This window comes from Ixodes scapularis, unplaced genomic scaffold (genome assembly GCF_016920785.2).
Source record: "Ixodes scapularis isolate PalLabHiFi unplaced genomic scaffold, ASM1692078v2 PGA_scaffold5__190_contigs__length_132052651, whole genome shotgun sequence".
Taxonomy (NCBI): Eukaryota; Metazoa; Arthropoda; class Arachnida; order Ixodida; family Ixodidae; genus Ixodes; species Ixodes scapularis.
The window spans coordinates 44812260-44834986 of NW_024609880.1; the positions used below are offsets into that span (position 1 = coordinate 44812260).

The following is a 22727-nucleotide window of genomic DNA, read 5'->3' on the forward strand; positions in this document are numbered from 1 at the left end:
TTTTACTCGGCATTGGCTCCGGACCCGCTGCGGGAAGCACATCGCTATCAACAGGGGAAACAAGACCCTTAAAAAGGAGCAACGCGAGACCTGCACGTGTGCTCTCTTGTTTCGACTGTACATACGTGAACTATGTAAATAAACAGAGATAATCGAGAGAAACCAACTCCCGGTCCCAACTTTCCTGCTTCCTGCCTTGGCGTCCTGGCTGCTGTCGAGTTCGGCTCCGGGAGAACTTCTCGGTTGCAAAAACGGGCGCAGAGCGTAAGCGACGTTGTTTACGTGCGTGCACAAAACTATAGTTCCCCTGACGTTTTGTGGCTGCGGTGGCGTAGCCAAACTGGCCGGTGAGACTGGTTCATTGCCTACCAATTTTGCAGCGTAACACGCCTACAATTAATTTAGTCAACAACGGCGCACAAACGAGCAGACGGCTATGTCTCTTTCATCGAGTGCGGCCACTATACTTTGGTATAATGCTACGAATTACTCCGGAAAATTCAAAACGCACGATAAACTTTTTTTCAGTTTTGACTGAGTATTTTTACTCCGTTCACCTTTAAGCTTCCGTCACACTGCTAACAAATTATACAAAAGACAGCCGGCAGACCCTGTTTGAGGTCTTCCTCTTATGATGGACCAGTCATATTGGTCATACAGGAACTGTCTGCAGACATGTTAGAACTACAAAATTGTATAAAGCAAAAAAGCTTTGAAAATGCAGTGTCCAGGGGTAATTTTACCATCATTTCTGCAGCCACTACGATTTATTGTGTATGATGTATGAAGAGTGTGACCTGTGTGACTATGGTTTTAATCTGAGACTGCCGCCAAAGCCACAAGAGCGACTTAGGCCAAGCTCCTCATGGATCATGAAACGAAGACATATCCTTCATTTGCGCCTACTATTTTTGTAGAAACAGTAGGTGACGTCAACAGCAACACCACTGGTGCACGAACTGCCGGGGCCGCAAAGGAACTTGACCGTCTCAGCCACTTCCTCCGGACGACAGAGTCTCCCGAGAGGCTGATTGGCTACGATCCCCGCTATTTCCTCGGCAGTGAATTCGTGGGCAATCATCGGTGTGTCCACCACTTCCGGCAGGACGACATTCACCCGAATGCCGTGGACGGCCAGTTCTGTAGCGGCCACTCTGGTGAGGGCCACCACTCCGGCTTTGGCGGCGGAATACACGCTCATATTTGGGCAGATTTCCTTGGCCACCATGCTTGCCATGTTCACGATAGCGCAGTTATTGACTTTCCCCGCAATCATGGCACGAGCGGCGGCTTGAGTGACCAGGAAGGTACCCTGAAGGAGATGAAAAAAATTACGGCGGCTTAGCTCGGCTATGCCAGGATATACGTAGCGTGAGCTTATGCGCCCAAAATGAGAGGCGCAATCAAGCGGCTCCGGTGCTGCGTCAGACTTGGCTACTGTGCAACGGAGGCGCACAGCTGGGCACGCGGTGGCCCCAGTGCGTCTGCCGCGGCTATGACGTCACGCCTCTCTAATGCGCAGACCGGAGAGTCGGGCGCGGCAACGGCGGCTCCGGCGCGCCAGCTGTGCGCCGTGTGACGTCACTGCTCGTCGCGCTTGCGCAACACGGCTCTTTGGGAGCCACGCGAAACTGCTCAACCTCGGCCAGCGTAGCCCACGCTACAAAAGTAGAGATTGTTCAAAAGCTCAAACTGGTTTAAAAGTATACACTCAACCAAAAGGCTTTGGAATCTGCTAAATCAGGCGCCAAGTTTCACGACTTAAAAACATCCTGGCGCTGCATGCGTTGGTCTTCAAACACAAAAGTGCATTGTCAGCCGGATAAAAAAAGGAAAGCCGTTTACAACTCCCTGTAACGCCGAATTGGAGCGCAGCTCTTGAGGAGGAGGAGTGAAGGGTACTGAGGGGAGGGTAGACCCCTCCTCCTTCTCCTCCTCCTCCCCTCATTCTTTAATATGCTCCGGGGGGGGGTCACGTGACCTCGGGGGGGGGGGGGGTGTCACGTGACTTCGGGGAGGGGGGGTCACGTGACCTCGGGGAGGCGTGACCTGGGAGTCACGTGACCTTGGGTGTCACATGGGGTCACCTCAAGGTCACGTGACCCCCAAGGTGACCCCCACGTGACCTCAGGGGATCACGTGACCTGGAGGCGTCACGTGACCTCAGAGTAGTCACGTGACGGGGGGTCACGTGGGGGTCACCTTGGGGTCACGTGACCTTGAGATGACCTTGGGAGGGTCACGTGACCTTGCGGGTCACGTGACCTCGGGGGTCACGTGACCTCCGAGGGGTGACGTGACTTGGGGGTCACGTGACCTTCAAAGGGTCACGTGGGGTCTTGGGGTCAAGTGACCCTGAGATGACCTTGGGAGGGGTCACGTGATCCCAAGATGACCCCACGTGACCCCCAAGGTCACGTGACCTTGGGGGTCACGTGGGGTCACGTGACCTTGAGATGACCTTGGGAGGGGTCGCGTGACCTGGAGGGGTCACGTGACCTTGGGATGACCTTGGTTACGCCGACGGCGACGCCGACGCCGACGGCGACGGCGACGCCGCTCAAGCCGGGAACGGGCCCCTAAGAGCTGCGCTCTAAAAGGTGGAAGCCGTTTACAACTCCCGTTTACAACTCCAACACCGAATTAGAGCGCAGCTCTTGAGGAAGAGGGAAGGGTGCTGGGGGGGAGGGTGAAGTGACCGGGGGGAAGGGGGGTCACGTGACCTTGAGAGGTCACGTGACAATGCCGATGATGTCATCAGTGACGTCACTGATGACGTCATCAGTGACAATGACGATGCGGACTCCGATGACGTCATCAGCGATGATGACGATGACGATCCGGATGGCGGTGACGTCATTAGTGACGTCCCTGATGACGTCATCCGTGATGATGACGATGACGATGCGGATGCCGGTGACGTCATCAGTGACGTCACTGATGACGTCATCAGTGATGATGACGATGACGATGCGGATGCCGGTGAGGTCATCAGTGACGTCACTGATGGCGTCATCAGTGATGATGACGATGACGATGCGGATGCCGGTGACGTCATCGGGGAGGTCACGTGACCTTGGCGGGGGGTCACGTGACCCTGGGGGGTGGTCACGTGACCTCGAGGGGGTGTCACGTGACCGGGGGGGTCACATGACCTCCGGGGGGGGGTCACGTGACCTCGGGGGTCACGTGACCCTGGGGGAGGGGTCGCGTGACCTCTGAGGGTAACGTGACCTTGGGATGACCTTGGGGGGTCATGTGACCTCGGGGGGGTCACACGACTTTGGGTGTCACGTGGCCTTGGTGGTCACGTGACCCTGAAAGAAAGGTCACGTGACCTCCGGGGGTTCACGTGACCTTGGGGGTCGCGTGACCTTGGGATGACCTTGGGGGTCGCGTGACATTGGGGTGACCTTGGTTACGCCGACGCCGACGCCGCTCAAACCGGGAACCGGCCCCTAAGAGCTGCAGTCTAAAAAAATGAAAGCCGTTTTAAACTGCCTGTAATGCCAAATTAGAGCACAGCTCTTGAGGAGGAGGAGGGGAAGGGTACTGAGGGGAAGGTATATCTTTCCTACCTCCTCCTCACCTCCTCATCCTGTCTGCTACTCCTCCCTCTGAGCGGCGTCGCCGTCGCCTCACGAGGATCACGTGACCTCAAGGGGTCACGTGACGTCACCGGGATCACGTGACATCACGGGGGTCACGTGACCCCAATGAGGTCACGTGACAATGACGATAAAGTCATCAGTGACGCAACCAGTGACGTCACTGGTGACGTTATCACCACTTGTGACGTCATCAGTGACGATGACGATGCGGATGCTGATGACGTCATCAGCGACATCACTGATGACGTCATCAGTGACGATGATGATGACGATGCGGATGACGATGACATCATCAGTGACGCCACTGATGACGTCATAAGTGACGATGAAGATGCGGATGCCGATGATGTCATACTTGACGTCACTGATGACGTCATCAGTGACGATGACAATGCCGATGACGTCATCAGTGACGTCACGTGTCCCAAAATGCACCGCGCGGTTATGCCGACGGCCACGCCGACGGCGATGCCGACGCCGACGCCGCTCAAGCCGGAAACAGGCGCCTAAGAGCTACGCTCTAAAAACAAAAGTTCTGTGTCAGCCGGATGTCACGAGTTACAGACAATGAGGCAGGCGAAAAGTGAAGAACTTAAGGTTTATTTGGGGGGGGGGGGGGGTGGGCGAAGTTGTGCAGAAACGAAGAAGAGAACAGACGCCGAGAAAGCAGCAGCTAACGTCGACGGCGGCAGCAGAAGGCGATGGTAAGTCGGCGTAACAGCTGGCTATCGCGAGAGAGAATCGGGGAATGAATGGGCAATACGGCGCTAGGCTCTTTATCTATTATGCTCGTCGTCTCGAATATTCTACCTAGAATGTTCGGAAAAGGGCTAGGGCAGACTGACTAGGCAAGGGAATTCGGCACCCTCATCGTTTACTTTCGGGGTAAAGGCTGTTCCACATGCTGCGATCGTCCGAAATCGGTGCGATTTCCAGTAAATGTGCGATTAAAATCGCAGTCGCACTGTCGCAGCGGCTCTGCGACTGGGTTCCACCAAGTTGGTATTTTGTCGCAGATTCGGTGCAAGCACTTCATCTTCGACCAGCCGTTTAGTAGTCAGCTTTCATCCGCGATAGTTGCGTATTCGAAAATAAATTCAGGCACCTTAAGAGTTTTGGTTTAATGTTTAATTACTAAAGATGTCTAGTTACATATTGTATTCCTAAAACATTTGGATTTATTAAGACATTTCTGTTGTATTTTAGGTAAAGTCAAATGCGCCGCGTCCGTGTCCGAACAGCCGGCCGCGCCGACAGAAATCGCGCGGTTGTTGGAGCTTGTGATACCAAACATTGCGATCACATTCGCTGCGTCGGCTGTCGCACCGATTTTATCGCAACAGTCGCTGCATGTGGAACAGGCTTAAGGGTATACGCAAACCTTCTAGAAGAACGGAGAAGCGTATCTTCTCGATCATGTTCGCGGCATTACTCCCCCTTTAAAAGCACATCGTCCCACTGCAAAACGAAACAAAACAAAGCGATGGCAAGTTATAAACGTCCTCTGGAACACGAAATCCTCAGCGCTACCGAGCGTCGAACGGCCTCAGTCTAACAACGTGAACCCCGTCGGGTCGTCGTCGGCGTCGTGATGATGTTTGTATTTCGTCGGGCACCACTTCGTTGTTCAGCTCCCCGAGGCGACGAAGTACCTCGTGCGTTCCGAGGTACCGTTTCAACGGTTTTTCGCTAAGTCCGCGGCGAGGAACTTCTGTCCACGCCCACACCCTATCTCCGGGCTGGAAGTGAGCGTCTCGACGGCAAGCTTGTAGCAGCCAGCGTCGACACGCTGCTGGTCTCGAATCCGGAGTCTGGCGAGCTGGCAGACTTCTTCGGTTCGTTGAGCAACTACCTGGGCGTCGTCGCTCCAATCGTGAGCTGGTTCGTGGGACAGCAGCGAGTACAGCATGGTCCTTACTTTCCGACCATGTACCAGCTGGAAAGGTGTAACTTCAGCGGTCTCTTGAACTGCCGTGTTGTACGCAAACCTGACGTGGGGTAAGACCTCGTCCTACGTCTTGTGCTCCACGTCGACGTACATGGCAATCATGTCGGCTGTGGTCTTGTTTAGCCGTTCTGTCAGCCCGTTCGTCTGCGGATGGTACGCCGTTTTTCGACGATGGCTTGTGTGGCTGAGCCGGAGGATCTCCTGAGTCAACTGGGCCAAAAACAACGACCCTCGGTCTGTAATCTGTACTTCGGGGCACCGCGCCTGAGGCTAATGGCCTCGACGAAGGACTTGGCTACCACCACAGCGGTTCCCGAATGGAGCGCTTTTGTCTCGGCGTACTTGGTGATGTAATCGTTCGCGACGCGTGATATATCGAGTTACTTGCGCCGATGGTGGGAACGGTCGAAGCAAGTCCATTCCGATCTTCTGGAACGGCGTCGTCGGGTTAGAGATCGACTGCAGGAGTCCTGCTGGCTTCGTCGCAGCTTCTTGCGTCATTGGCATTCGCGGTGGACAGTCTTTGAGAGCTCTGGCCAGTAGTATGTTTCTCAAATCCGTGGAAGTGTTCTATGGCAGCCCAGGTGACCAGATGTCGCGTCGTCGTGGCAGGCTTTGAAGATCTCTTCTCGAAGACTTGAAGTGATTACCTCGAGCCACGTCGAGTTGCTGTCCTTGAAGTTCTCTTTGCTGAGAATATTTAGCCGGACGGCAAATGTTGGAAGGGCACGTGAGAAGGCTCAGGGAACTGTACCCCCTCGTCGCTCCAAGTGGTCGATCAGCGCGCGCAGTTCAGGATCGTCCCGTTGGAGCGCTACCATGCCGTTAACGGTCACTGCCCCGAAAATGCGATCGCCGTCGTCGTCGTCGTCGTCTTTGGCGCAGCCGGTAGCTGACTCAACCGGGGCTCTGAACGGGCAGTCGACATCGCTGTGCATTTGGCCTGACTTGTAGACAACGGTCACGTCGTACTCTTGCAGTCGTAGGCTCCACCGAGCGAGGCGTCCTGATGGGTATCTCAGGCTCGCTAACCAGCAGAGGGACAAGTGGTCAGTGTCCTCTTAAAGGGACCCTGGAATGACCTTTTTACTTTTTCCAGATAATTTTTATATTAAACCGTCAATGTTCACTGAATGCCGAACAGACATCCGTTTTCGTCTCGGTTTACTAACTTCTACACAAAAAATTAATGAGATATCGACTTTTTCTTTCTCTCCAACTGACCGCAAAACAAGCCGTGACGTACGCCGTTTCCGGAACCGGAAGTTCTCTCGGCAGTAGGAGAATGGGAGCGTTAGCGGCGACGAGTGAGGGTGCGCCGGTAGGTTTTACTGCGCTGATGTCACAGACGTATTTTCTGAATCGGCACCTCTCATCGCCGAATCGCAGCTGAGCGAAAGTCAATGAGATATGTTGCGCTACAGCGACAGCATGGGACTAGTCCCATACGCCGGTATGCCTGTTGGGAAGTGCAGTGAGTCTTCCGGTGAAGACTCCAGAAGTCAACCCAACTGTCATTGTTGGTAAAAGGCGGCCCGTGTTAGTCGTTTGCAAAGCGACGTAGTAGAAACGAATTGCCGCGGCGTTTTCCGCGGCCTCGGAGATGCAGGAGCGAGCCGACGTTAAAAAAGATACGTTTGAACTACGAGTGTCAGCAAGAGCCACGTAAATACCTGTTTACACTCGGAGCGGACGCTCGCGCTTGATGGAAGTGCTGTATTCGCGCTGTTGGTAAACGCTTCGGGACCGTTCTTTTACGATTGGAACTCGATACTGACGCTACACTCGGCAAAGAAAGGTTGGACCGGCACGAACTGTTATAGCTCGACAGTGACGTGCAGTCTGTCAGAATAAAAAAGGCATACCAATAACAAAGTGTAGTGCATACCGTGCTACGAAGGTAATCCATACGGCGTTTATTTCAGCTCTATATCACACAAAACAAGAAGAAGGAATCGACGAGAGTCCCTTTTCGACGAGTGTTCGTCAACACTGCCTCGGAAAACAAGGGGAAGAGATTGACCTCACCTTTTAATGGCTCACGCCGGCCCATCAAACGTTCCTCACAGCGACGCCCTCCTCACGGCAACGATCCAGAACATTCGGCTTCCGCCTTTTTGGTCCAAAAATCCCCGAGTATGGCTCATGCAAGTAGAGGCACAGTTCCCTCTCCGGCACATCACCAGCCAAGAGACGAGATACCTTCATACCGTCTCCTCCTTGCCAGCCGAAGTAGCCGGGGAACTGGCCGACATTCTCTCCACACCGGATCCGGTCAGCCCCTTCGATCATTTGAAGGCAGCCATCCTTGACCGGAAGTCCGAATCGGAGCGCAGCAGGCTGCAACAACTTCTCACCACAGAGGAACTTGGTGACAGACGCCCATCGCAACTCCTCCACCGAATGCGCCAGCTGCTGGGAGACCAAAACCAGGACCCCAACAACCATCTCCTGCGTGAGTTGGTTGTATATCTCAAACGTCTTCCGCTGAACATGGTTCTGGTGCTAGCGGCCGCGGAAGACATATCACTAGACAAGCTTGCCGAGCTTGCTGACCGAGTCGCAGACTATTCGAGGTCCCCTAGCATCAGCACCGTCACTCCTCTGTCACCAACAACAACGGAAGACTCAAGATTTTCTCGTGTCGAAGACCGCATTGATGCTCTAAGCTGTCAACTTGCTACCCTTGCACCTTAGACGCGGCATCGCCAACCACGGTTCCGCTCCCGTCGACGATCGGGTTCTCGCTCCCGTTCGCTCGAGCGCACTTCCTCCAACACAGGTGAGGACGACACTACATCGCGTGTGTGCTGGTACCATCGTACCTTCGGAAACGCTGCCCGCAACTGCACCCCACCTTGCTCTAGGGCGGGAAACTAGATGACCGGGCACTGGCGGCGGCAAGCGGCACCGGTCAACAGGAAAGCCTCCTTTTTTACATCGTAGACAGGGTAGCTGGCCATCGCTTCCTTATCGACACTGGAGCCAAGGTCAGCGTACTACTGGCCTCTTCTTTGGACCGACAACGCAAGCAAAGGACCTCCCCGCTCCAGGCGATCTACAACTCGCCTATTGCCACCTACGGTCAGCGGTCCGTCACACTCAACATCGGACTGCGCCGCACATTTCGGTGGCTATATCATTGTCGCCGATATCAAGCAAGCTATCCTGGGCGCTGACTTTCTCAGCTTTTACAACCTTTCCGTAGACATTCATCGTTGACTTGACCACACACCTCTCTGTGAATGGCGTGCTCTCAACCACCACGACGACAGCCATTCGCGCGTTTTCGCCGTCGTCAGACTACGAGAAAATTCTTGCGAATTTCCCAAACATCACGAGACCGCACACAAGAGAGTCGCCGGTGAAACACACCATCACTCACCAAATCGCTACCTCTGGCCCTCCCGTTTTTGCTCGTCCTCGTCGACTGTCTGGAGAACGCCTGGCCATCACTCGTCGCGAGTTCGAGCACATGCTCGAACTTGGAATCGTTCGTCCATCGTCGAGTAGCTGGGCATCACCTCTTCACATGGTCGCCAAGAAAGATGCAGGCGACTGGAGACCATGTGGTGATTATCGCGCCTTGAACGCCAATACTCAACCTGACAGATACCCACTGCCTCACATACAAGACTTCACCGGGAATCTGACTGGATGCCAGATCTTCTCCAAGATCGACTTGGTGAAGGCATACCACCAGATTCCGGTGGAGCCTGCTGACATCCCAAAGACCGCCATCCTTACACCTTTTGGCCTCTTTGAATATGTGAGAATGCCATTTGGCTTGCGGAATGCCGCCCAGACTTTTCAACGCACCATCAACGAGGTGACGCGCGGCCTAGATTTCGTATTCGCTTACCTAGACGATATTTTGGTCGCCAGCGCATCAAAGACAGAACATGAGGAACATCTGAGCGCCCTTTTCACCCGGCTTGACGACTACGGTTTGGTCATCAACCCCAACAAATGTCTTTTCGGCGTAGCCAACATCGAATTCCTGGGCCACCTCGTCACCCCACAAGGCATCAAGCCCTTAGAAACCAAAGTCACCGCCATTCGTGACTTTCCTCAACCAACATCTTTAAAAAAGTTGCGTGAATTCTTGGGCCTAGTAAACTTCCATCGTCGGTTCCTGTCGAAGTGTGCTGAGTTACTAAAACCTCTAACTGACCTGCTCGCCACCAAAAAGGAAGCCTCGGCGTCTCTGAATTGGAGCGAAAGTGCAGCGTCTGCCATTTCGTTAGCGAAACAGGCACTTGTTGACGCCGCAATGCTCACCCATCCTGCCGCAGACGCGCCACTCCGACTCCTCACAGACGCATCAAGCGTAGCTGTCGGTGCGGTTCTTCAACAGAACGTTTCTGGATGGCAGCCGCTCGGATTTTTTTCACACAAGCTCAAAGACGCTGAACAGAGGTATAGTACCTTTGCACGGGAACTTCTAGCAGTGTATCTATCCATCAAACACTTTCGCCACTTCATCGAGGGCCGGGACTTCTACGTTCTGACCGATCATAAGCCCCTGACATTTGTGTTCCATCGAAACCACACCGACTACACCGCGCGTGAGATCCGGCACCTCTGCTTTATCTCAGAGTTTACCGTCGATCTCCGACATGTCAGCGGCCAGGAAAACACTGCTGCTGACGCACTCTCTCGCGTAGCAAACATTACTTCAGTTCAACATCCAGTGGATTTTGAAGAGCTAGCAGCCGCTCAAGACGAGGACCCCGAGCTACGACGCCTTCGTGACTCTTCTGCATCTCTCAAGTTCACTAACATTCCCCTACCTCTCTCTCCAACAACCGTCACTTGCGAGACGTCAACCGGCGTTTCACGCCCGTTTGTACCACCAACGTTTCGTCGGAGTCTGTTCGACCACTTGCACAGCAAAAGCCACCCGGGAATCCGAGCTTCACAAAAATTGATCACTGCTCGCTTCTTTTGGCCGAACATGAATGCGGATGTCCGCCGCTGGTCTCGAAATCGCCTTAAATGCCAGCGCGTCAAGATCATCCGACACACCGTCACCCCGATCTCACCATATCGCCTACCAGACTCGAGGTTCGCTCATGTCCACCTCGACTTGGTTGGACCTCTTCCTTCATCCCGAGGTGCCTGTTATCCGCTGACTTGCGTGGACCGGTTTACTCGGTGGCCCGAGGCAATCCCTGGCCCCGACATGACAGCAGAGACAGTCGCGAAAGCCTTCCTCGACGGCTGGGTGTCCCGTTTCGGCTGTCCTACAGTCGTAACTACCGACAGAGGACGACAGTTCCAGTCCGCCCTTTTCGCGGCTTTTGTCTCCATCCTGGGAGTCCGACACATTCACACCACCGCCTATCATCCATCAGCTAATGGCATGGTGGAACGACTCCACAGGCAGTTGAAGGCAGCCCTCGCCACCTACGAGCCGCGCGAACGTTGGGCCGACCATCTCCCCCTCGTCCTCCTGGGCCTTCGCTCGGCGCTCAAGGCCGACCTCGGCTGTACGACAGCTGAGCTTGTATATGGTTCCCCATTGCGCCTCCCTGGAGACTTTTTCTCTCCAACCTCTCCCGACTCTCAGCACGAACCAAGCAGCTATGTCGCAGACCTTCGACAAACCATTCGTGAGCTGCAACCAGTTCTTCCCGCTCAGAGGAGTCCTCAACACATTTTCACGAGCCAAGACCTTGAGTCGTGCACCCACGTCTTCTTACGGCGCGATCGTACTCGTCGACCTCTTACACGAGCTTACGATGGACCTTTCAGAGTGCTCGATCGCCAGGTCAAGACCTACACTCTCGACATCAACGGTCATCATGACGTTGTGGCTACAGACCGCTTTAAACCGGCCTACCTGGACACTGCCCTGCCTACGCCCGCCTCTGCCATCACCACCCCATCGCCACCTTCGGCGTCTGCACCTAGACCCCAGCGCGTCACTTGGGTTCCTCCGGCACCCATCGCTCTACAGGGGGGAGCCCTATAGCGACCCTCACGGTCAGCACAAGGCGGTCTACAAAAGAAAATGAAGAAGAGGCGGGGCTCGCGCGTCGCGGGCACATAAAAAGCAGTTCGAATCCTACCGCTGTCTCTACTGGTTGCTCTCAATCCAGCTCCTACAACCGATATTGTTTTATTTAAAAATGCTACAACTAATATGCGCACTTTGTATGTAATATTTTTAACTCTCTCCCCTCTGCGGTGCACATATAGCTTGAGGAAATCTGAAAAAAATAACAAATTAATTTATTTTGGCTTAAAATTATGCAAATAATTTTTAACTGCATGATGGTGTGCATTTGTTTTTCAGTATGTTACCTGCCATTAAATACAGCTCTGTAGATGAATCAATAATTCCATTCTTTGTTGTATTAAGTACACCAATCTTAGTACTTACTTTATGTACGGGGTTTCCAACACAAATAAGTTACGGAGAAGGAATTAAGTAATGAGGAGAGACAAGACAATGAAAATAACACACACAAAAGTTTTATTTCAGCCACTGTATTGTATCTGCCAATCTCCGCAGCCGTATTTATCCTTCTTTTTTTATTATATGCATTTTTGTATTTGACACAGGTGCACCCAGCAAACATACGCGTAGGTAAACCTTCAAAAATCAGGAATCAATTTTTTTGTCAAACAAGTTAGAATTCTTGACTAAAAGCGGAAGTCACCTTTGAGTATCTTTTTTTCTTGTCGAACGTTACTTCAGATCCCTCCAATTGACATTCACTCCCACGCGACGCGTTCAGTTGGTTCAATGTTGCTAGGATGGACAGCTGCAAACAGCAAATATTTTACCTCTGACCTGATTCATGCAGTTGGGTGCGCCGCAGGTGGAAAGGAAACTCATGCAGTTAATGCATCAGACAATTTCCCACCGAAATTTTGAAATTTCAGCTTTGAACTGTGAAGTTTATTACAACAAACTTGTGCGTAGGATACCCAACAATAAGCTTCCAATAGGAATCTTGACTGGGTCCGGGGCAACTTCATAATAAATATATATATATATATATATATATATATATATATATATATATATATATATAAATATATATATATATATATATATATATATATATATATATATATATATATATATATATATAAACGAGTATGTGCAGATGAATGAACCGTACTTAATCCAATGAATCAAAGAATCAAAGTTTTTCACGAACCCGCCGAAAGCCAAAAAACGGCGGAGCCTTTTTTTTATTTTTGATTAAAACTTTGATTCTTTGATTCATTGGATTAAAGCGCGAAACACATGTACGACGAAACCTTCCGATCCGACGTGCGGACTGCCGGAATGACCTTGGGGGGGAGAGGGTTTTCGTAGCATCGGAGAGCGTTGAAAACCCTCGCCTCCGACCGTCGTATTGCGCGGGCGGACGTCGGATCGGACGGTTTCGTCGTACATGTGTTTCGCGCTTAAGTACGGTTCATTCATCTGCACATATTCGTTTATATCCTCCTCGGAGACCACGTACGACGGTGTAAAGTGCCCGTGTTGTATATATATATATATACTTATTTTTACTTATATTAAATTAGCGAAGAGTGATTGTTTAGTTACAGAATGAATATCAATGCCAGTGGCCGAAAAGCGAAGATGCGCAGTTTAGGCTGTTTGCGATTCCTTTAAACCTCTCGAGATGAAGAATTTACTTTCTCTACGTGTGCGTGTAATCTTGGTTACTTTTGAAGGTAAGCGAGCAGTGCGTTCTAAATTAGCAAGGTCAAGTTGTACCAGCCAAGGTTCACCTTTAAGTTGATGCGCATCACATCGTCCAAGTGTTCTTCGTCCATGGAAACGAGCGGGCGGAGAACAGCTGGAATAGCAGCACAATTGACCACAATAGTTGCCGGCTGCTGACACGTCTCTTCGATGACCTCAAACAGAGCCTTCACGGATCCTGATGAGCCAACATCGACTTTGATTGCTTGATGCAGAGCGTCACCTGCGGAAGGCACACGATTGAGAAAGAAACGGCCATATCGTACTTGCTTCACCATAAGTGCAGTTAATGCAAGAGCTACAAGTTCGACCATGTTGCCTTGACGAACATTTGGACTGTTCCGAGTTTCTATTAGTCAATACAGTAATAGAGTTGCTATTAGTCAACACAAAATTTCATCAACAACAAAAATATTAATCTTTTTTTTATTTCAAATTCATATTATTTTTTACTCGTCGAAGAACTGAGATTGTTAAATCGTCTCTTTTTGTTTTGTCGCTACCGTTTCACATACTAGCACACAGATCTGCCGAACAACATAATAATATGTATAAAAACGTGTTACACGATTTGTTTAGGGCTCTAAACCGCTTCAGAATATATCATTCCGCTGTACTAAGTGACGGGAAAGCCAGAACCGCAAGACATAAGGTTATAATGCTGGCTTCCATTTGTACTCCAGGCCCTAATAAATAGGTCGGTGCTTCAGCTTCTACTTTTTCGACGCTACCAATTTTCATAATCACATAATTTTTTGTTAAATGATATATTGATAGTAGTAGGGCTCTGGTTCTCAGCAGATATCTTCATCAATGGACATAATTTTCATTATTTGTTTAAGCAGCATTTACTAGGAGATTCGGAGGTAAATGAATGGGACAATGTGGTTTGAAAATTACTAGCACCGGGTGAAATGGTAAAATATAAATTTGTAGCCTAGAGTATTTTGCCGAACAGCGTAAATTCAGTGTTAGAAAGTACTTCAAGTACATTGGACTAAACGTGCTACGTAAATTAGGTTTAGAAAACTTGTACTTTACTTGAAGACCATTCTCTGTGTATGTTCTAGCACTTAACTTAGAGTATTTCTTCTGGTACTTTCCATAGAATTATATCTTTCGACTACAAAGTACATTCCCCAAATTTGGTCTCGGTAAATTTGTATAACAAATGATGCTTGGTCAACTCTCGAGAAATACTGGGAGAGATATTCTGCTCTCGTCAGGAACGTGAGCAGACGATGCATCGCTCTGTTTGTTGTGGGGGAAGCTTTCCCGTAGCTTTTCGAACTCTCGCTATTCCTCGCCTCGTCAGCACAATCGAGGAGGCAAAAAAAATATTAGAAGAGGACAACCAATCATGATGTAACTCCTGAGACTGCGCTGCGGAAAAATTAAGGAACCTTCAAGTCGAAGAAAATGACAACAAAGAACTCTCACTCTTTTGAAATGTTATCCTATGTTGTCTTTCCTTTGACTTGGAAGTTCTTTAATGTTTCCGCACCACAGGTCCAGGTGTCACATTACGTTTAATTATCACCAGCTCGCCTGTAACCTCACTGTTTGTTGTTTTTTTTTCGTCAACTCCTTGCCTACTCATTGTTTTTCTTCAAGGAACGTACAGCAAAAGTTTATTTTAAACAGGAAGTTTGCATTAAAATAAGACAAAAACATTTCCTCGACTTCCAGGTGTCATATCTTGCTCTAAATCAAGTTTTCTGGTCTGAGTCCCACTGACGTGCAAACGCCGAAGTTGATGGAATGCTCGCTGGATTCACCTTGTTTTCATCTCTCCTGTCACCGCGCATCGAACTATCGTCCGATTCCTCAAAACCGAAAAGGCCGTAGGATTCAACGTCACATATTTCTAATCATTAGTCCCTTTCGAAAAGAAGTTTTTGTATCCCTTCTCGGCTAAAGTGGAGCTCCGTGACCAAGGCATGTTGTTTCAGAATCGACGCTAGTCAGTGCTTCTTTTTTCTTGGCTAGATGGAGCGTTCTATTTCTGGCAAACAGCAAAACAAACGAGCAAACTACCCAAAGGAAATGGAGCAACAGGTGTGGTTTTGCCATCTGCCAGAAAGCGCGCTAAACAAGTGCCGAAACCGAAACGCGAGAGGGGTGGCACGAGTGACATTCGTTATTAGTAGGCACGGGGGTAGGAAGCGGACACTCCTCTACGAAAGGATTGCGGGAGCTACGGGGCTGACGTCATGCTTTTTTTTAGTACGTTTAAACCCACTAGGCACAGCAAGCCAGTGCAGGCGGCGCCAAATTAAAGGGCATAATGAAAGATTGTGTTAAAATATACTAGTGCTTCGCTTTAAACGTACTGTTTATTAATATTACTTTACTTTAAGTACATTCCACACAGTGTACTTTTTGCTTTGCTTGAAGTACAGGGAGCTGCTAAGAGAAGAAAACCGCGTTTTTCGACCCAGATAAAAAAACCATGCATCGCAGAAAGCTCAAACTCCGTGCGAATGTGACGGTAGCAGTTGGACAGGACGCGAACGTTTGAGAACATGATGTTACCTGGATCAAAATATATTTGAGAACGACAAAACTTCTCTGAGCGGACGTCCACTTAAGCCTAATATTGTTAAAACAAAAACTCACATTGTGGACGATTGCGGTTTTATATCGGTGAACAACTCTTTTCTGAAAAAAAAGAAAAATGTAATTTCCTTTCTTGTTGACAGGTTTTTGTTTTCACTGAAATAAATGCTACATACGTCCACAACGGCGTTTATTGTTTTCACTGTTTTCGTCCGGTGGATGTCGGCTGATAAATGAATTTCTCTTTTCTCGATCTTTTGATCCACATGACGTCACGTTCCCAATATTTCGCATTCTACCCTATTGCTAGCGTCACATTCTCACTCAGTTTGAGCTTTCTGTAATGCTTAGGTTATTTACCCTGGCGAAAAAAAAACGGATTTTTTTTGCCGTGAACTAACTGTACATCACTTATCAATTATTTGTGCTTTACTTAAACCACTTTTTAGATGTATTTTACCCAACACTGGGCAAATTTTTCTTCAATAGAATTCACTGAACACTAAAATAAATGTGTTCAATTTATATAATTTAAATATCATTTCGCTTTTTGTGTCCCAGGAATGTCTACAGCCAGAGACCAAGCTTCTTTACATTAGTTCTGGAGAGCCATTTATGATCACTGCATCCATAGATACTGAAAATTAAAAGAAAAAGTATGAAACAGTTTGTAAAAGTTTGCTCGTAAGGTTTGAACTTTGAACCCGTCATCAATTTAAGAAACAGACAAAACAATATGAACTCTGAGATACTTAAAAAGAATGTAGAAAACCAGTAAGCATTCAAAACCAAATCTTCGAGATCTCTGTTTAAAACAGCAAAGATGAAGCAAAAATATTATGTTCCTAAAAGGAACAGGAACAGTAACACTTTGGTTGAATACTGCTAGAGGATAATGAATGCTGTAAAAAAAGGCAGGTAATTTTTTGATGGGCAGACGTTTTTTTTTTACTCTATACCCGCTTCCATTCCTTATCACTAGGCAAAACGTAAAATGTTCGTTTTGAAGAAAGTTCTTCTGTGTCTGAAAACGTCAACGCACAAATCTAGGCACCAGAATTTATTTATTTCAAAATTATAATATTTTAATAAATAATATTTAATAATATAATATAAATAATATTTATTTTTAATAAATAATAATATAAATAATTTTTTTTTTCAAAATACAACCAGAATTTATTTATTTCAAAACTCACGTGATATATTTGTTTGATGTGAGGCTGATGACGTTTCTTTTTGTCTGTATGCGGATAGACCCAACCAGTTCTCGAATATATGTTTGTCATTATGCCTTTCTGACACAAATCACTGCACCATTTTTTAATTGCACTTTAGAATCAGAATCAATGTATTTTAGCTTTCTCCCCCATGGATTCCAGAATTTCTATTTCCAAATAATTTTTATTGCGCTTTTTGCCAAATGCTGTAACGTATTCCAGCAACGGGCCTACGTAGACGATTAACAACTCAGCAACACAAACGCGCCACTAGACAATAATGAGCCACGCGCGCGTGCGCAGTATCGCCTGGAGCTGAGCACTTATTGGGCGCCGAAGCCTGTGTGAGCGTTTCACGGAAACTCGGCCCAGCTCGTATCGAGACCGAGTGCAGCATCACCGTTTGGCGTGGACTCGGATCCAATCACACACTTGGTGCTCCGTGGATGAATGTTATTGGCTATACCCTTTGTAACGGGCGGTAGTTTGCGCTACCTAGTGGGTGACGCCAGTGTTGCAACCGTGGCAGCTGCCAGTGTGGAAGGATTATGTCTTAAAAACGGTCTTAAAAAGCAGGGCAGTGTGTTTTGAGTAAAAGCTTACTGGCGTTTTGTCACTTAACTATCTTCTATGGATCATGGCAACTTATTCCCTATCCGTATATGCTGCCGAAATGTGGACACCTGGACTTTGCTCAAGCTCTGCGCAGGTATTCGAGTTTTCTCGAGGGAGGCTTACCTGGAAGACACTGCACCGTCGCTTGCGCCGCTTCGAGGCTTATGTCGGCAACCATGACCCGTGCTCCTTCGCCCGCCAGTGCTTGGCTAACGCACCTGCCGATACCGCCGCCTCCACCGCTGACCAGGACCACTCTGCCAGAAAAGAACGTGCATGTACTCGACATGGCGGCTGGCGTTCGCAGCAGTGACTTTAAAACTGGGAGGCCGGAAAGCCTTTTTTCATTCGCTTTATATTTTGTTTCTTTGCGCTGCAAGCGTCGACACACTAATGAAAACAGGTGCGGAACGAAGGTACGAAAGTAGCATTGCCGTTTGTTATAATATGTGTATATATTATTTTTTTTATTTGTTTTGCATCTGTACACGTTGCAGACGCCGGAGCCACGGACAAAAAGTCAACGCATGGTGACTTGAGGAAGTCCCCGCCCCGTGCACTTTGGCAGACAGCTACGGGGACAGAAAAATAACTGCAGAGATTATAGCAACAGGCAAAAAGTAAAATACATACATAAAAAGCCAGGTTTCACAGGTTTAAAGGAAATTTCTATACAAAAATAAGTACAATGATTTAGGGTTTATATCATAAATGTCCACGTCATCTACATTATATTTGTTGAACAATGAGTGTAGATTATGCTTCAAAGACTGTTAACTGTGGTTTGTACGAAGCGGATATACTTTCCATTCCTCGGAGTAGCGGGTGCTGATGGAGGGCATGTTCTTAATCAATGCTGATGTTTGTTTTAGAAAACGAATACATTCAGGGGAAGAACAACGAAATGACCGAGTCAAAAGGTACTAAAAAATTTATGTATATTTATCATTTTGTATGGTGAAAATAGAACTTCTGTGTAGGCTAAGGAATGAACATTTCCAACAAGGTGCGAAATTTTTTGTAGTAATAATATTTATGTTTCCCTGGGGTTGTTCCGCAAACGAGATTACAATAAGATATTTGCGATTTCAATGACGCATTATATCTTTGTAGTTTTATTTTTTCGGGGAGAATGGTTCTACAACGTGCAAATACACCAACAATTCTGCATCATTTATTGACTAGCTGGTTTATATGTTTATCCTATTGGGAGTTTCCTGAACATATAATTCCTAATATTTTAAGTTCTTTCACTAATTCAATCGGTATGAATTAAAAATGGAGGGTTTCATTTATATAAAACCCTCCATTACTGAACGATATAAATAAAATGTCCATTGTTTTTGTCTCAATAATATATAAATCATTTGCTTGCGACCACAAAAATATCTAGACAATATAAAGCTTGCTTTTTTAATAGGTTATCTGCATTCACGTCACTGAGGAACAGACTGGTGTCATCGGCATACAAGTCAAAAAGGACATTTTCTAAAATCTTCACCACATAATTGATATAAATATTAATAAGCAATGGACTCAAAATACAGTGCAGTCCACTTATAACGATATTGAGAAAACCGCAAAATCCAATCGTTATAGCCGATTATCGTTATATCTGGACCGACAAAAAAAAAACACAAAGAGAAGTTACTTACGGGCGATGAGTGAATCAGGTCGTACAACGCGAGCCGAGGCAAAGAAAACCGAAGGCTTTATTAAAAGGTACGAAAATGACTATAAAATAATTTAAGCATGCTTAAAAAAGTCGGAAATTTGCGCTTGCTTGAGCTGAAGTTTGACAATTGCCGTGTGCATTGCTTCCAGTTGTTGCGCGTACGCTGGCGGCAGTCCTTTTGCGTGCACAAAACCGACCAGCGACTGGATGGAGAGCAGGGCATTTTGTGAAGACATTGGAGGCGGGGTGTTCTCGTCGCCGCCGTCGTCGTCACTACTTTCGCAGTCGCTCGATGTGATTTTTCGTCGCGATTGCTGTTCCTCGGCAATGGCCTCATCAGTAGACTCCTCGCATGAAGCGGCAGCGTTGTCCGCGTTCAAAAAGTCTCCCAAGAGAGCTCCGCCGATATTCTCCTCGGAAGCTGCTATGTGGTCCCAAAGTTCACCCACATCGGCAGGTTCGATGACGATAGCACTTAGTTCCGAAGGATGAGGCTGAACTTTTTAAATCGGGCGGCGCCTCGCGTCACCTAGCGGATCTTTCCACGCCGACCGGTTTTTGATATTTTTACTAGTTTTCATGTCGTTCGCTTCAAGTATTTTAATTTTTCTCAAATTTCCAGGCAAATTTTTCGTGATAAGCACCTTCCGGGCGGCCAGAATTCTATCGTTGTATCCGATATGTCGCCGATAATTCTATCGTTATATATGGTTTATTTTTACATAGGGGCGATGGGAGAATTGACAAATCTAAAAAATTTGATCGCTATAAGCGATATATCGTTATATCTGGTATCGTTATAAGTGGATTACACTGTACTACCTTGTTGCACACCGTACGTTATCTGTAACAGTGATGAGAAACGGCCATCGATTATTACAGATTGCCTACGTTCATTTAGGTATAAGGATAAAAGTGAAAGTGGTATATCACGTATTCCCTGTCTGCTTAGTTTGTCAATAGTATGTTATGATTGAGACAACCAAAAGCTTTACTAAAATCATTAGAAGTGCCAAGTGTCAAGTGTTTGCATTTTATATTCTGTAATAATGATATCTTTCTATAAAGGAAGTGCGGATCCGGTAGATATTTCTTTTCTAAAGCCAAACTGGGATTTGGTAATTACGATTGCTTCTGGAGAAAACTATCAAGACGACAGAAGTCCCTTTGAAAAAGCAGGCAAAACGGATATTGGTCTATAATTTGATACAACCTTTCTGTCGCCATCCTCATGCGAGGTTGCTTCGATCGCTGCATAATAAATTGTATGACCTAAAAAGCTAAGATTGATTTCAGGTAACGGAAGAATGATTCAGACTGCCTATCATTTCTAGGTTACACGTGTGCTATAATGACCTTTCAAGTTTTGTTCTTCTGGAAATACCTTTATGTGCGAGCTCTATACGTCCTAAAAAAAATCACGAATTTACTATCATATGGCTGGCCTATTTTTTTTTTTTTTTTTCACAAGGGCCATTAAACATTTATGGAGCGATTATTGTGCGAGGTGGCTATTTCAGCGCGCGGAAGACAAAAGCGTGCTCGTCCGCTATTCGTCGCGCAAGAGGACTTGCCTTGGGATTGGATAATGGCGCCTTTTGTAATCCGATTGCCGGAATATGAAGTACCCACAATCAGCGTCGTGTAATTTTTATCACGCTTTTAATAAAAAAATAAAGAGGCACATCACACTGGCTTTGAGAATTTTACGGCCATTAGAAAGCGCAAATAAATTTATCGGCATAAAATACGATTACTCTTCGATCCTATTTGGACACCACAACAGTGTTTTCATTAGGGAGATCAAATAGATCAAGATGACTAAATGTGTAAGCTCTATCGTGATTTATCGGATATATCACAGTGTTTTTTTTTATTTTTTGTTTTCTTTCGCTCTAGGAATTATAAAGCATCTACATCACCGAAAAAAAAACTGCAGAGAGCCACACTAAAAAAATGCCCGTGAGTCTGCTTTCCCGCACAACACTCGGAGAGCCAATCGCCGCAACTTACGGAGGAAGCTCAGCGAATGACGATGCCGCAACATGTGTTTAGACCAAAAAACGCACTCTGAGTTGTGACATTAAGCAATGCAAGCGTGACGTTTTGCATTGCTTAATGTCACAACTCAGACTGCGTTTTTTGGTCTAAACATATGTTTCGGCATTGTAATTCGCTGAGGTGCCTCCGTAAGTTGCGGTGATAGGCTCTCCGAGTGTTGTGCGTGAAGGTAGACGCACAAACATTTTTTTAGAGTGAAATTGTTGCAATCTACGTAGGAGCTCGGTGAATGGCTGGACTGATATTATTTTTAGACCTAATACAGTCTGCGCTGCGGTACTAGAATGACATTCCATGGTCAGTGCCACAGCGCAATGTATATTTTTTAGCCTATACATTTTTCGCCTGCTCACCATGGCTTCAGAAAATATTTATCTTGTGAAACGCAAATTCTGTCTATCATCAGCGACTTTCATTCAACCTTTTATCAGGGATCTCAGGTGGGCTGCATATTTCTATACTTTGCCAAAACGTTTGACAAGATACAAACTTTTATCGCTTTAGTTAAGCAAACTTCACGTAGACTCTAACGTGTTTAAATGGCTATTATTTCCAACGAAGCGCTCGCAATTTGTAACGTGTAATGGTTCTCACTCCTCCGCACCGCTTTCTTCCGGAGTACCTCAGAAGTTCGTTGGGTAACCCCTATTTACTAATATATATTATTGACTTCCAATCAGTGGTTTCTTGTTCAATCAAACTCTTAAATGACGACTGTGCTATTTATCATGTAATACCTAATGACTCTTACTCACAAAATTTAAAACATTACCTAAATTTCAAGCTTGACTGGAGTGAAGTCTGGTCAGTGGGGCTCAATTTTAACAAACGTAAAATAATGCGTATAACACTTCAAACCAACTTCAATCTTGTGCATAGTATTAATAACACACCCCTAGAACTTGCAGACTCATACAGGCATCTGCTCGCGATTTTAAGCGCTGACCTTTCCTGGAAACTTGACATTAACTATTTGTCTAACAACGCCTATGGAATGCTTGTCTTTTTCCAGCCTAATATTTTTTCTCGCTTGATCATCATTAAAACTATTTCTTCATAAATACTCTAGTTAAGTCTAAGCTGGTGTCTGCCGCTTCCATCTGTGACCCCTCTACCGAGTACCCCATTGATTCACTTTAAGGTGTACAGGACAGAGCTGCATGCTTCATAGCGGCCAATTGTAACCGCACTGCAAGCATAACATCAATGAAAAATACTTTGTCACTCACATGCCTCGCACATCGTCGCACAGTTTCTCGTATCTGCCTTTTCCACGAATTATATCGTCATATTCCTCTGCTCA

At 47.2% G+C, this 22727-nt stretch overlaps 1 protein-coding gene across 1 annotated transcript; it reads right to left on the reverse strand.

Moving 5' to 3' along the window:
• Window positions 1-892: 892 nt before the first annotated feature.
• Window positions 893-17977, reverse strand: LOC120850784 (estradiol 17-beta-dehydrogenase 8). Its single transcript, XM_040223451.2, has 3 exons — window positions 17812-17977; window positions 13321-13517; window positions 893-1312 (listed from the first exon to the last, which is right to left on the reverse strand). Exons 1-3 carry the CDS (start codon window positions 17975-17977, stop codon window positions 893-895), a joined length of 783 nt encoding a protein of 260 aa, XP_040079385.2.
• Window positions 17978-22727: the final 4750 nt, after the last annotated feature.